This window comes from Colias croceus, chromosome 6 (genome assembly GCF_905220415.1).
Source record: "Colias croceus chromosome 6, ilColCroc2.1".
NCBI classification, from domain to species: Eukaryota; Metazoa; Arthropoda; class Insecta; order Lepidoptera; family Pieridae; genus Colias; species Colias croceus.
Window position 1 is genome coordinate 6,697,212 of NC_059542.1, and position 15,344 is coordinate 6,712,555.

The following is a 15,344-nucleotide window of genomic DNA, read 5'->3' on the forward strand; positions in this document are numbered from 1 at the left end:
AATGTTCTCTAAGTTTTTATATTTTTATGTTTATTAACAAAATATCGCCATACACACCAAATACAGACTAAATTTCATCAATTTCAAATCTAATCGCAAACCGATCACATAAATATAAACACATAAATATCTATAAGATAAATATAAATATATTTATGCATCATAACATGCATAAATGACATTAATAATGATGTCCGAGATATTCTCAGATGTGATTACATGAAAAATGAGTTTCTAGAATAATCAGCGGGCATTTACGGATACTACAGCGATAAATATTCCTTACCTATGTTCGACTTAACACTACTTAGCGACTTATCACATACATCGACCAATCCATAGCCGTTGAAATAGAAATACTGCGTTCACAACATACTTTTCTTTTATAATCCGAGTATACACTTGAAACACTAAGATTTTAAAACTTACAGCATCATTTATTCTAATAACATCGTTTTATTCACAAGTAAAAATCAAATTTGTTCATACTCTAATAAGTACTAACGACACAGGAGATCTAAAATAATCGTTCACTCCGAAATGTTAAGCGCATTCTATTTAAACACGAAGTAATCTTATTACACAGAAGAAGAACTATCTTGTAAGTAATAGATACATCATCACAAGACGGCCAGGTCCATTGGTTATATAATAATATACTATATAAAATTAACTACAGCCCTATAAACATACTAATTAATATGGCTTAAAATTAAACGTCACTTTTTTAATTTCACTACCGACCGTTTAAAAGAGTAATCTCAAAAAAAGGACCCAAAACGCAATAAAGTTAAAATATTCAAAAACTGGATACGAAATTTTTCAAGAAATTCACTTCTACAAACCGATAAATACACAATACAAAATAATTTTAAAATTTACAATTCACATACATCTCGCACGCTGAAATGAGCCCATCTGTGATGATTCGCAAAACGCATTCCTACAACGTGTATTCGAAAATGTTCACTAATAAGAATATCTTCGTATTTTTGCAAACACTCGACACAATTACACCAGTTCAGTCTGTAGTACGTTAATAAACGGTGCAGCATTTACTAAATGCATAGTATTGTGATCAATACTACCATTGCGGGTTGGGTGGTAAGTAGGGGTCGGTGGTCGAAGGGTTCGGTGGGGGGGCGAACGGGGCTTGCGGCGTCCCGTACGGGGGATAGTAGCCAGCCCCGTAGCCACCGTAATACGCTGCATTGGGATATGCCCCATAACCCATGCCATAGCCTGCAAAGTTACATAAGAAAATTACAATAGAACGTAATAGCTGTGATTGATGTACTATTAGTTTTTGCTTTTTAACCGACTTCAAAAAAAGGAGGAGGTTACCAATTCGGAAGTATATATATAGTTCAGGATACATCGCCCATTTTTGCAAGTGACTACTATCAAGCTAATTTTCCGTTTGTAGCTTTATTTTGATGAGACGCCCAATAATTTCGTGTACGAAAGTCTCGATTGTGGTAGCTAACAGAGATAACAAGGATAAAATTTTTTGATTTGATGGTTCTCTAATATTTATTACTAACTGAATGAATTTTTTTTTGTTCAATCTCAAGATAATTACCTAAATTATTCGAAAAAATATTTGTCCTACAAAATCTATGGTTTGTTCAAAGAGTCCCCTTTTCCAAAGTGTATCGATAACGAGGTCATCATAAATGATTACTAACAAGCTGATTTTTTTGTTTTCACTTAGTTAATGTTTATATAATTCAACAGACATATTGTCCTACAAATTGCGTAGGTAATAAATATTTGAGAACCATCAAATCAAAAAATGTTATCCTTTTTATCTCTGTTAGCTACCACAATCGAGAGTTTCGTACACGAAATTATTCGGTGTCTCATCAAAATAAAGCTACAAACGGAAAATCAGCTTGATAGTAGTCACTTGCAAAAATGGGCGATGTATCCTGAACTAATATTTTTTTACAGCAGTTATCCGACGTACACTTGAAATATGAGTTGTTTAAGAACTATCCAATCGTAATATAAAATATGATGTGCTATTCCGTAATGTGTTTAGTGGATGAAATTGAGAAGAATTATGAAATAACTTTGCACTCTAGTAGTTATATGGATTATCACCGTAATATTTTTGGTAATTGCAGTAAAGTTATGTTTTAATAATATTTCATTTTAAATAGATTTGGGCGTATTTTCTCTATATAGTTTACCTGGATATTGTCCAAACGAACCGTCAGGCGGCGCGCTGCCACTTGGGTATACCGGAGCATTTGGTGACATAGCACTAGATGCTGGAGGCCCTCTTAAATGATTATCATTTAGCGGCTCGTTACTGGTTGTCGTTCCTCCAGTTAGCAGACCACTATGCGTCATGTTTATAGGCATTGACTGTGATTTGCTCAAATTGTACCCATGCGGACTATCCTGAAGACCACCGGTCAAATTCGTTTGGCTCGGCGGCCTAGAGTTGTGACTAGGTACTGGTACTGGATTTTCCGTACGTGGCCTCTGCACATTACCTCCGAGCAAACTTGATACGCTATGCGACATGTTACTCGGTCTTTCTTGAGATTCAACATTTACTTTCTGAGGCGACTTCTTCTTCCGCGATCCGCTTGTCTTTTCTTCCCCTGTGGGAGAGTACGATTGCGTGATATCATCCAAGTTCTTCCGGAAATCGGGTATACCCTCTTTGTTGAGGGCACTTGCTGTTCTTTCTAATTGACTGAGACTAGATTCTGTTGCAGATCGACTAATAGGTCTATGGTGTCTATAATTTTTCAATAAGTTAATTTTGCTTTCTCCGCGTCCCACAAGGTTTATCGGAGCGTCGTCTTGTACCCTATTTGGAGTTTGTGCTGAGATTTCTGGTCCATTTCTATCTGACAATTTACTTTCCAAAGCCTCTTCAGAGGGAAGCTTTTCATCAGTTGTTAGTATTATTGGTGCACTTTCCTTGTTTTCAGTATTATCTTTATTTATTGTTTCGGTATCTGTTGGTCCAGTTTCATCACTTAGAGTACTATCTGCCTCTTTTTTTTGTTGATCAGAAGTTGGCTTTACATCTGTTTTTTCCTTTACTTCTTCTTCATCGTCACTATCCAAAACTTGTGTCTCTTCCTCAAAGTTCTGATTTTTATTAATATTGTTTATGGGTTTATCTTTTGGAACTTTAGTTATACTAAGCGAACCTGACATTCCTGGCCTTAGCATTCTCATTTGTGGTGTTGGTAGCTTCGGACGCATCGCAGAATAAGACCTCATTTCTCCTAAACGATTTCGAATCTCTGCAATTTTTTGACCAGGCATTAAAGCTCTGGCCATTTTCTGTCCCATCATTGTTGGTCGTGCTTGAACTCTTTGTAGCCGAGGGCCTCCTTTAGAGGTTATTGTAATTGCCGAATTATTCTTTAAGGACCCTGGTATATTGGCAGAAGATGGCCGAGTACCTAAAACTGAAAAATACAAATACATAGGTGTAAAGTTTACCTCAAAAATAAATATTTTTAGCAACATGAAAAATAGGCTATTGTTAAGAAGTAAAAGTAATTACCTTTCTTACCAAGGGGGCTATCTTTACCATCGCCAGGTTTCTGCCCTAAGCCTTTCAATGCTGTTTTTATTGCAATAATTTTCCCAGATTCGAGTTGCATATAAATTCCTTTTGGTGATTTCAAAACCATTACACGCTGACCAGCTTTCAGAACAATATTTGTTTTTTCAGATGAATTAGTTGGTATAACCACATCTGTTAAAAATAAATTATTACGCATTACTTTCCACAATATTATAATAGATAATGTATACATGATACAATATTTACCAAGTGACAGTGTCATTACAATATTATAAACTACAATAGTTACCAAGTGGCAGTGTCATTACAATATTATAAACTACAATAGTTACCAAGTGCCAGTGTCATTACAATATTATAAACTACAATGGTTACCAAGTGGCAATATCATTACAATATTATAACTACAATATTTACCAAGTGGCATTGTCATTATACAATATTATAAAGTACAATAGTTACCAAGTGGCAGCGTCATCTCCTGCGCGGTCATGCCCTGCCGCCGCCACACGTCCGCCGGTATCCAGCGCGCGCCGTGCTGCATCGGCCGCACGGAGGCGACCGGCCGCTGGACGAGGCTACCGTCCGCCGTACGCACTGTGCGGTACGCTGTCGTTGGTTTGGGAGCTAACGCCGCTTTCTTCTCTAACTCGTACCTGTATAATTTTGATAAGTGAAAGATATTTTTTTAATAAATGGGGGTTTATCCATAAAAGACTATGTAACAACAATATTATTTTATTGCTTATAAAGGGGATGGAACCAGACGTTAATTACAACTCAAAAATTAACAATTTGAATAACTTCCTCAAATCCTACCAGAATAACAACATATTATAAAAAAAATGTGCGCGTGTACTAGTGTACACACGTAAGAAGTGAAACTTCTTTATGACTTTTTTTCAAAAAATAATTTACTACCTATATGCAACTTTACAGAAATACGTCGAATCACGCACGCGTCTTTTTCTTATCCCTACCACGGTAGGGATAAGAAAAAGATGGCGCGTAACGAAAATATGTTACACTTAATTTTTTTCCAACCCCGATATAGATCGTAGGTCACCCTGTTAGCTATGTTTAGAGAATAGGCATGGCAATAAAATGTTTCTTTTTTTTAAATATAAATTGTAAAAATTTAAATCGAAATTGAAAAATTTAATTCTTACCCTCTTTGCGCCAATCTTTTCTCTGCACTAGACAATTTCTTTTCTTTTCTATCAACTAATAAGGATTCATGTTGGAAAGGTTCCTTTGTCAAAAGTTTACTATGTAACGTGATGACGCCTTGCATCAAAACATCTATATATTTGTCCTTATGTTCTAAAAGATCTTTTGGTTCTGATTCCTAGAGACGAGAAAAAATGAATGATTGTTAACATTAACACCCAATATTATACTATTTACAATATATTATGTCGATAACAATTACCTTTTCATCGTTATCAAAGCAGAGATTTGTGATTTCCTTCATAGATAATACTGCATCCGGGTTACATTCGTCAACAACTCGATCCGCCATACCTTGTTTATTGATTTGACGATCATAGATTTTCTTCTCCAAACAACAATCCATTACAAAACGATACACGAAGCAAGGCTTCTTTTGGCCATACCTTAAAAGGTTACACATAGTTAATGTACATATTATTTTTTATAATGTAATTTTCTTACAATATTTGTTCTGTATTTCTACTGTTGTTCTATTTTTCCCTTATTTCTTTTCTTTAAACATGCATTCAGGTTTTTAGCTAAGAAACATGTTGTACATATTTTTCAATAAAAGTTGTTGTGCCGGAGCGAAGGGCTAATAAATTAGATATAGAGTATTATGGCTACAAACCTGTAAACTCGACAAACAGCTTGAGTATCATGGCAAGGGTTCCAGCTGGCATCAAATACAATGACACGGTTCGCACCAACTAGGTTGATACCGAGCGATCCAGCTCGCGTCGATACGAGAAACAAATAGACATGTGGGTTTGCATTGAACTCGTTTATAAGTTTTTCACGTTCGAGGGCGTGTGTGGAACCGTCCAAACCTTGAAGAACGAAAACATTGTATTAATAACCAAGAAAAATATAATATACCTCATATAAATATGCCCAAGATTTCAAGTATATTAAAAATCTTTTTTTGCTTTCACATATCAAAAATTGGTCATAACCTAAATTGAATGCTTGTAATGTGAATGTTGTTAATAATATTAGTCGAGAAATAAATTCAAATAAAATTATACTTACGGAAATACGAAACATTTCTTTCCCAAACTCGATTACTGCCTGGAATGTAGTTCCGCTCCAAGTAGTCTTCAATTAAATTTAAAGTGAATAAACTCTGACTGAATAATAATAATCTATCGCCTAGTTTTATGCTCTCATTCAAAATGTAAAAGAATAATTCCATTTTAGCCGAGTTTTCGATCAAGCCAGGTATGTAATCTTTCAACAAATCTGTAGCCCAGTCGTATGTCACTTCTTCTGCCTTCTTAGCAAGAGCCAATTCTTCCTCTCTATTCAACTTCTCTTCCTTCTCACTTTGTTCTGATTCAGAATCGTCGTTCGTTTTTTCTTTGGAACTTTTTCTATCTTTCCTTCCTTTCGGTTTTGCTTTGCCCTTTGGCTTAGGTTTATCCATTTTTAATTTTTCTTTACCTTTGCCTTTCCCTCTTCCTTTTTTTGGTGTTTCAGGTTCCGAATCAGATCCACTCTTTACTTTATCAGTTTTTGTTATATTATCAGTTTTAACACCATCATTGTTTATAGGTGGTATAGGCATAACATTAATGTCTTTTCGTATTTCATCTTTTACAATCTTTTTCGTATCCAAATCCTCTATTTTCACTTCTCCGTCAGATTCAGATTTAATGTCCATTTTATCTTCAGATTTTATTCTGTCGAGTTCAGTCTTTAACGTTTCTGTTAGCGGCCACGATGTGACTGGACTTCCAGAACTAGCACTGCATAAGGGAGGTTTAGTTTCCATCGATTGAGGAAAGTTGGAAAATTGATTATAATCGTTGTTCACTTGTGACTCTGGATATGGAGTGTTGGGTTGATTATAATTGTAAGGATTGCCGTAAAGCGGAGGGATATTTTGAGAAACATTTGGCTCATGTTTAATTTCCCTTTGACAATAATTTTGATCTAAGTTATTTTCAGTTTTAATAGGAGCTGGATTTGGCACATTGTCGTGAGGTGGGACATTTCTTGGATAATTAGGATAATTTGTAGGTGGATTTCCATATTGATTATATGTGGAGGAGTTTGTAGCATATGCATTATTTTCCTGATATTGTTGAGGTGGGTAATTACTAGCATAATTTTGGGGAGTTTGATTATTGTTCGGATATGATTGTGGTGTTCCAGCAGTGGCAGTATTGTATTGGCCATAAGGAGGGTGATTTGCATATGAACCTTGGTAGGGCTGTGGTCGTCTTTGATTCTCATAATCTGATTGATTGGGAACAAAAGGAGGTGTATTATTATTTGGATAGGCGGGATTGTTTGATTGGGAATTGTTGCCTGGATATAGAGCGTTACTTGAAGATGTACTGTTTTCTGGGTTTGATACAGGCACATCACCAGTAGGATACTGTGTGTTACTGTGTTGTATACTGTTACTGCGATATGCAGCATTGCTCGTTGTTGCATTATTTCCTGTATATGATGCATTATTTGGCGGAACATTATCTCCGGGGTACGTTGGATTGTTTGTTGGTACGTTGTTTGGATAAATCGGACCATTTGAAGGACCACTGTAATTTGGAGGATATTGCTGAGGATTTTCAAACCCAGGTTGTTGATTGGCATTATAATTTGGTGGTGGTTGGCTATTTGGATATTGTGGATTGTTGTAGTAGCCAGAGTTTCCATAGTAGCTATTATTTCCCCAATAATTTGGATTGTAACCCTGTTCTGGGTTATTTTGAGGGTACTGATTTGGATAATTGCTGTCATAAGGTTGTTGCTGAGGATAATAATTGTTACTATACCCCTGATTGTACCCTTGGCCAGGTGGATAATAGCCTGGTCCGGAATTTGGAAACTGTGGGTAATTGGGTGGAGGATAATTTCCCACCGGTCTATCGGGTCTATAGTTACTCGGACTATAAAACCCGTTGGGAGGATATTGTGCACTATTAAAAGCATTAGGTTCTTGACGAGGTTGTACAGGCGCTGTGGTATTAGGAGGTATTGTAGCTGCTGGTTTTTTCAAAGCACCCTGAAAAATAATTAAGATAAGTTAAGCTAGTCAAGTAATATAATAACACTTAGTATTGAATATTGCTATATACTCACGCGAGCCTTTCCTGGACGTCTTCCTGGACCTTTTCCATTTTTCGCTCGCCCAGCTTTTGTCACTCCACCAATTTCTTCCAAATCTAAATCTTCTTCAATGGCCGCATTGACCTCACTTCGCTTTCTCAAAAAATTGTACAACACATCTGGATGGTTCCATATCTAAAATAAAATAATGTTTATTTTAGGTTCTACTTATAGTGTTTATTTTTTGCATAACACCGCACACATTAATACTATTAATAATTAATAAATCGAACATACCTTACAACAAATCGCGAACGCTTTAAGTGGATTAGGTACTGAAGCAGATCTAACAACTTCATTCATAAACCTATCGTATAATTTTCGTTGTAACGGTGTCATGCGCACCAAAAGGACATATTCTTCTTTCTGTGGTAAGGTCGACTGTAAAACTGCATGTGATCGCCTGTGAATATATTATGTAATTAAGTTGTAAGATAAGTTGTACAATATGTAAGTAATACTTTCGTAAATATACAATAATATAAATATAATATATTCATTTAAAACAGCAAATATGACATTTAAATATTTTAATATTATTTTTTTCTTATAATAGTGTATTTATTTATTAACAGCAAAAATTATATTTTACCTCTGTACAAAACCAACAAGTAGGGAATGCAGAACATGAGCTCTATATCTCATTAGTCTAATATCTTGAGGTGTGGAATCAATACATTGACCATTTTGGATAGGTCTCTCAAACATGTTGCAGAATTCCGTTTTACTACCCAGGTAGTTGGGACGTACAAAGTCTACCATACACCAATATTCCAGCAAATTGTTTTGTAAAGGATATCCTGTAAATTAAAAAAGTCATAATTTGTATCACATGCTTTTCAACCCAACCTAGCAGTTTGCTTGCAAGTTGCAATTGTCTATATTGTGAATGTACATATTTAGTTTAAATTACGGTATGAAATTATGAAATGAGAGTTTTACCAGAAAATATACCTTTTTCTATTTTTCGAATAGCCCTTCTTTAATGTCTTAATTACATATATTATAAACTTCATGGATCCCAATAATACAATTTATACACAGTAATTTTTATTAAAAGCAAAATATCACCTGTAAGTACAATGCGACGTTTCGTTCTCATTTGCTTGAGCGCATACGAAATATTGGAGTGCGAGTTTTTAATTCTGTGTCCTTCGTCACAAATGACCAAATCTGGCCCCGGTTTGACCAATGCTTCATACATCTCTGAAATAATTATTGAAAACATTAATAAAACGCATTCTTAGAATTATTATAAATGCAATGTTAAAACGCTAATTTTTATATTAAGGGAAATCTTTGGACTTTTTAACTGGAAATTTATTGTTACATTTCACATACCATCTAGAAGTTTTTTGTCCTCATCATTTTGTGTGTCATATTTTTTATCATCTTTTAGATCTATATCAGCTTTGAGAAGATCTATCTCTTCTTTGTCAAGTCTTGGATCGTCAGAAGCTTTTGTGATATCAGAACCCTGAAAATTATTCATTATTAACTAAAATCTTTATGTATACAAATACATTCTATAAAGTTTCCTTTCCTAACTATTCACTTTAATTATATAAATACAATATGTTGAAAATTTCAGTCTTTATATCATTATTACTTAAAATGCAAACCTGTGTATCATCATTTCCTACATCAGATTTGTCATGTTTCTTGTCTTCCCTCTCTTTTTCGGCTTCAAGTTTTAGTTCCGCTTTCTTTTTCTTACGAGGTTTTTTATCTTTTTTCATACTTAATAATCTGTATAATTCGTAACCTATCATGAGAACACCACCTTTTGTTGTCCAATCCTAAAAAATGGTATTGTAAGAATAATTCAGTACATACATATTTACATACTGCAAAAAAAAATATCAAGAATATAATTAATATTGTGTTTACTACCTTTACTACTTTGGCACGCATTTGTAATGTTTTGTGACTATCGTTTAATACATATATGGGGAAGTTCCTAGGTCGTACTTCACCATGCGCCGCTAGGGGGCTATTTGAGGCATCTACCGGAAGCCACATGTTAAACTCTGCTACCTAAAAATATAAATGTCATGTTCATTTATAATTTCAAAAATACTAAATAAATATAGAACAGAGAATAGAATAAATATACCACATTAAAAATGATCCATATTCACCTAAATACGATAAGCATTTAAATAGAAAAACAAATTAAATAAGATCCTATTACTTACCCAATTTTGCAGTGTATTAATAGGCATGATACATAAAACTGTTTTTGATGTTGTATGACGTAGAAATATATCACAGAAGCATACTATTTGTAAGGTTTTCCCGAGACCCATAGAATGGGCCAATATACAACCAAATCCTGTTGATGTTGAAAACCGTTCCACTGATTCTATTATATTGTCAAACAAAAATCTCACACCACCAATCTAAAAGACAGAATAGTTTATGAAATACATATTATAAAACATAATATAAGGGGAGCAAAAAATGTAGCATTATTCATGAGAAAACTTAATATTGTGATGAAAATTCAAATTTTTTAGGAAAAATTACAAAAAGACTGTTGTTTCATTATTCCATATCAGGCCTTTTTATTAAATCAGAAAAACAAAATCTGTTTCAAAGCAAGGTAACATTGAACATACCTGATGTGGTTTAATAACCCTGGCGATTTGTGGGGCTAAAAATATATCTTCTTCATTTTCAGGATGACCTATATTAATTTGAACTCTTCCTTGCTCATCAGGTGTATTGTATGCATCATTCACATGGAGGCCTGTGAAATAATGGACATCTATATATATAAAACTCAAAGGTGACTGATATAGTGATCTATCAACACACAGGCCAAACCACTGGATGTATCGGGCTGAAATTTGACATGCAGGTAGATGTCATAACGTAGGAGTCCCCTAAGAAATGATTTTAGAAAATTTATTCCCTAAAGGGGTAAAATAGGGCATGAAAACTTATACCATGAAAATTTATCTTTTCCTCGCAAGCAAAGCTGCGGGCAACAGCTAGTATACTATAAGTCGAAAGACAATGTTTATAGCATAAATGCAGTTAATTTATTAATTAATATATAATTTACTTTAGGAAGAATAACCAAAACATAAATACACATAATATAATAACTGTTTGTTTTAAGATTTTACCAGAATTACTAGGGTCATCTTCAGCTTCAGGGCTAGGCGGAACTTCCGAATCCGATAGCATTATACAATCATCTGAATCAGAAGATGACGATGATGATTCCTCACCACTGCTACTATCTACAATTTCTACTACCTGAAAATTTTGGAGCACAAACTTAGTAAGAAATGAGAATCCTAGTAATGATATATTATGTGAGAAAAATGGTATTGTTTAAGTCAAGCAAATTGTCTGCAGTAAGTCAGTTTCTTACGCTAAATAGACTTGGTTGATTTAATAAAAGCAATATCGTTATTTATCAAACAAACTACATATTTTATTTACCTCTTTTTTATCACCCTTATGCTCAGGTTTACTTAATTTTTGAGCTAAGGTAGTAACTGATGTTGTGGGCTTGGGCACCTTTGTCACTTCCAATTGGCCCTGTTTCACTGTAGTTTTCTTCATTTCTCCTGATGGTAATTTAACTAACACAGTGTTTGGTAAACTGTAATAATTTATAAGTCAAATATAAATATGTTTTCACAATTTCAATACTTCAAGAGGAAATTTAAAAGCATTTTATTTCATGAAAACTTACTTTAGCTTCTGTTGCACAGTTCCAGATTTCTTTAATAATGATGAACCGCCTTGTAAAAGTGATAATGTTTTTTGGTGTATTTTATTTTGTCTATTTATTGCTATTTGCCTTTGTACCTGAAATAATTATTTTGTAACACATTGACTTTTATTATATTGTAAAACAGGATTTTAAATTTTATAAGAACTAGATACACTTATATAAACAAATTCACTAATAAGTAACATCATTAGATCATTCCTACTAACATCAATAGTACAAAATATTAATAATTAATGTGATAGTGTCTGGAAATATATTCACTATAATATATTTTCTATTTTTCCAGTGTTATAAAATAAGAGTCAGACACTTTTTTGTAAAAAATAGGTGTACATATTTATCATTACCTCTCTTATTATCCTTTGCTGCTCTTGTACTCTTGCTAAACGTTCTGATTCTTGTCTCTGTGCTGTCAACGTAGAAGCATCTAGGTTTTTTTCGTCCATAACTTCTCTTATATTGCGCCTTACATTTAAAGCATTTGAGTTCAGTATTTTTTTCTGTAAAATAAATAAGGTATAGCCAATAAAATTAGTGTTATTATTTAACTAACATATTAACAATTAATTAAAAATGATTAATTTCCCCCTCATAATGTGATCATAATTAAGTATTATTAAAATAATATTTTGGTAAAAGCTGGTTTTGCATAACAAAATGGACAAATAATTACTGCTACTGCTGTCATATTTAATATTAAAAAAAATATAAAGGCTGACAGCAAAATTATTGTTACAGAAACAAATATAAAATACCTCATCATCCAGTTCGGCTTTTTTGTCATCACTCTGTTCATTGTCTTCACTCTCAGATTTATTCACTGGCTTAACACTGATTTCACCCATGTCTTTTAACTTTTCAGTAATGTCAAAGCTCTGACTACTGTCCTCTTTTATATCTAACAAATCCTCAGGCGTTTTTTCTGCACATAATTCACTCTCTTCCACCTCAGTTATTTCAACATTTTTTGATAAATCTAAACCACTTTCATCTATAATATCACTAATAGAAAGAGTTTTAGGTTTTTCTGAATCTGAAGGAGATTCTGAAGGTTCAGTTTTTATTATGTCTACAACTTTTCGCTTTGCTTCAACAATATCACCCGTCTCTGGGTCTATATAACTCTCGTTTTCTTCGTTCAACTCTTGCACAGCATCAGGATCTACAGTAAACTCTTCGTCTGATAAACCATCACTATCTGTATTATTATCCTCACTTGAAAAGTCACTAAAATCTAATAAATTATTACCAGTTAAACTTCGAATTTTAATACCTGTGTCTTTTTTCAATTTTTTTGTGAAATCGTGAAAATTCCGCACTGCTTCCATTTTTCGCTTCTGGCTCATACGTCGGGGACGTGCCACCGGTCGCCGACGAGAGTTCATAGCAGCAGTTTGCGCAAAGTGTGCACGCTGAATTCTAGCAATTCTTTCTTCTTCGTCCTCGCTGTCCATTATATCCTCCTCAGATAATTCTTCCTCCTCATCACTATTCTTCGTTTTACTTCTTATAGACATATTCCCACCAGTGTAGTTCATGGTAAACAAATCGAAAACTCGAATTTTAGCTTAATTTCATATTTGTTGCTTTGAAGAAGTTCTCAGTTAAATTTGAAAACCGCCAGTTTATTTATAAATTGCTTAATTACAATTTAGTCCATTTTTATAAACATAAAATTCATGACAATTCTTTGTACATCTTGATCAAGACGCGGTGTAAAATGTTTAAAAGAAAATTAATGTATTCATCAATCGTAGTGCCAAAAATATATCAAAGCGGTACCATATTGTTCACACTCAACTATTTTGATTAACGATTTACTTATTATGTTATTGCAATTAAATTTTCGGAAGCCATTACTTCCGCAATAAATAGCATTTGCTCTAGTACACATATAATAATTTGTGTATTCGACAAGCGTGTTTACAAAAATTGTTAAAGTTTGATAAACGTATTGTAACTTTAACTGTCAATGATATTAAGGTTTAAATTGAAAAAAAATAGTTTTGAAAAATCCTTACTAATAAGTACCGCGGTACATTTAAAAGAGCAAACGAAATCGAACCTTATGGATGTGTCAAAATTAAGTAAATGTTTCTTTGAAATGTCTTTTTGATAGTGGCAACAAGGCTTACTCGATTTGTCATTCTTGTAACTGTAGTCTATTCCAAAAATGCGTTCAGTATAATGGATTAGCACAGAGCATCGTAGGTTTGATACGTTAATAATTTATCGTATTCAGTAAGTATTCAGTTTCATTCGATATCGTATTAGGTACAATTTTTAATTAATGCCTTATGCAATAGAAATCCGTAATTTTAGCAAGTTTTTAGCCGAACTTTGGATAAAAAAGAGTTTTCTTGGAAATTTTTCAAAATGGTAAATATTATACACATTATACTTAGATCTTAAGTAGCCTACTCACGATTCAATTTCAGTAACAATCTGTTGACACAATCTGCAGTGAGCTGACAGATTGTGTCGTGAATAGTATAGTTGAGGGCACGTTGGGGGCGTAACCCAACATGTTGCGAACTAAGAGCAATAAACCTATAGAGTTCTTATATTGAGACAGAACAAAATACATATTTTCTAATCTACTTACTCTTAGTCAATAACAGCATAAGCCAGATTGAGATAGCGATAGAGTATCTACACTGTCTTCAAACGTAGCGCGCCGGCAGTCAGTTTGTTTTCCAACCAGCTGGTGGGCTCAGTGTGTCAAGTGTTTTTAACGAAATATTTAGAAAATATAAAGTGTACAGTGTTTCTTTTTATTTGTCAGTGTGCTAAAATAACTATTGTATGTTTATCAACCGGCTATCACTAGTCGAATGGGAGTTTTGGATAAAAACAATGTGCAAATATCTTTCCATCGGTAAGTGATTTTCAGCAAATTGATTTTAAGGTTTTATCAAGCGCTTTTTTGTAATTTTATGTTGTAACTGTAACATTTACCCACTTTATGGGGTTGTGGAATATAGAATAATGAAATAATTTTTTAAAAATGTCACAATAATATCACGTTTGGCATTTTGTTTACCACCGTAGTGTTGTAACACATCTAGCGTATATTATCGATTTATGACAAAAAATCTATTTCATATTAACGTTGATTTATTTATTTTGTTTCTTATATCAGATTTATATTATGTAGTTGTTGTTGCAAATAATAGATGTAAATTTTTTACCGCAGGAAAATAAAACGGCCACGTGGTTGTTTTATTTGCCTTATGTGTTTTAGTTTTCGTTTGTTGTTTATTAATTTCTCTTTCAGATTATTAATGAATTCATTTTGTTTGAGATTTCCAGAGCTAAATAAAAAATGGGTATAAAACATGAGACATGAGTTGATTGGACGCCGCCACAATTTGCTATATTGTGTTCACTGCATTTCGAGCCTGCGTGTTATCAAGATGGATACTCTAGAAGAATTGTGCAATCTTACGCTTACGTTTTTTTTGTTCCTGTAGTTAGATAATAAATACATTTGATTAAAGAGAGTGAATTTTTATTTTGAAATTTTTTACACATAAGTTACTTTAAATGTGTAACTATGTGAAAATTAAACGGTTGATTAAATGACAGTTCTCATAGATGAGAAACTACTATTGAAATACATACTTAATATACATGCGTTTTCAAAGAAAAACCCGCATAGTTCCCATTCCTGTTGGATTTACGGGATCAAAAGTAATT

General features: G+C 33.4%; 1 protein-coding gene across 1 annotated transcript; it reads right to left on the reverse strand.

Moving 5' to 3' along the window:
* Positions 1-121: 121 nt before the first annotated feature.
* LOC123692414 lies at positions 122-13,522 on the reverse strand. Its single transcript, XM_045637156.1, has 22 exons — positions 12,401-13,522; positions 11,993-12,145; positions 11,604-11,719; positions 11,348-11,510; positions 11,026-11,158; positions 10,513-10,643; positions 10,090-10,293; positions 9,785-9,928; positions 9,514-9,690; positions 9,233-9,368; positions 8,963-9,097; positions 8,484-8,691; positions 8,129-8,294; positions 7,865-8,026; positions 5,807-7,787; positions 5,406-5,604; positions 4,995-5,178; positions 4,732-4,910; positions 4,025-4,218; positions 3,539-3,733; positions 2,196-3,440; positions 122-1,242 (listed from the first exon to the last, which is right to left on the reverse strand). The coding sequence occupies exons 1-22, from the start codon at positions 13,181-13,183 to the stop codon at positions 1,085-1,087; spliced, it is 7,146 nt and encodes a 2,381-aa protein (XP_045493112.1). The 5' UTR covers positions 13,184-13,522; the 3' UTR covers positions 122-1,084.
* Between the last annotated feature and the right edge of the window lie 1,822 nt (positions 13,523-15,344).

Bases quoted from the DNA above. Each gene is read 5' to 3' on its own strand.
- LOC123692414 (XM_045637156.1), bottom strand. From the start codon at position 13,183: ATGAACTACACTGGTGGGAATATGTCTATAAGAAGTAAAACGAAGAAT. The intron at 5,179-5,405 runs GTTTGTAGCCAT...TAACCTTTTAAG, and splicing joins GCTGTTTGTCGAGTTTACAG to GTATGGCCAAAAGAAGCCTT. The intron at 1,243-2,195 runs GTAAACTATATA...GTAACTTTGCAG, and splicing joins TTCGTTTGGACAATATCCAG to GCTATGGCATGGGTTATGGG.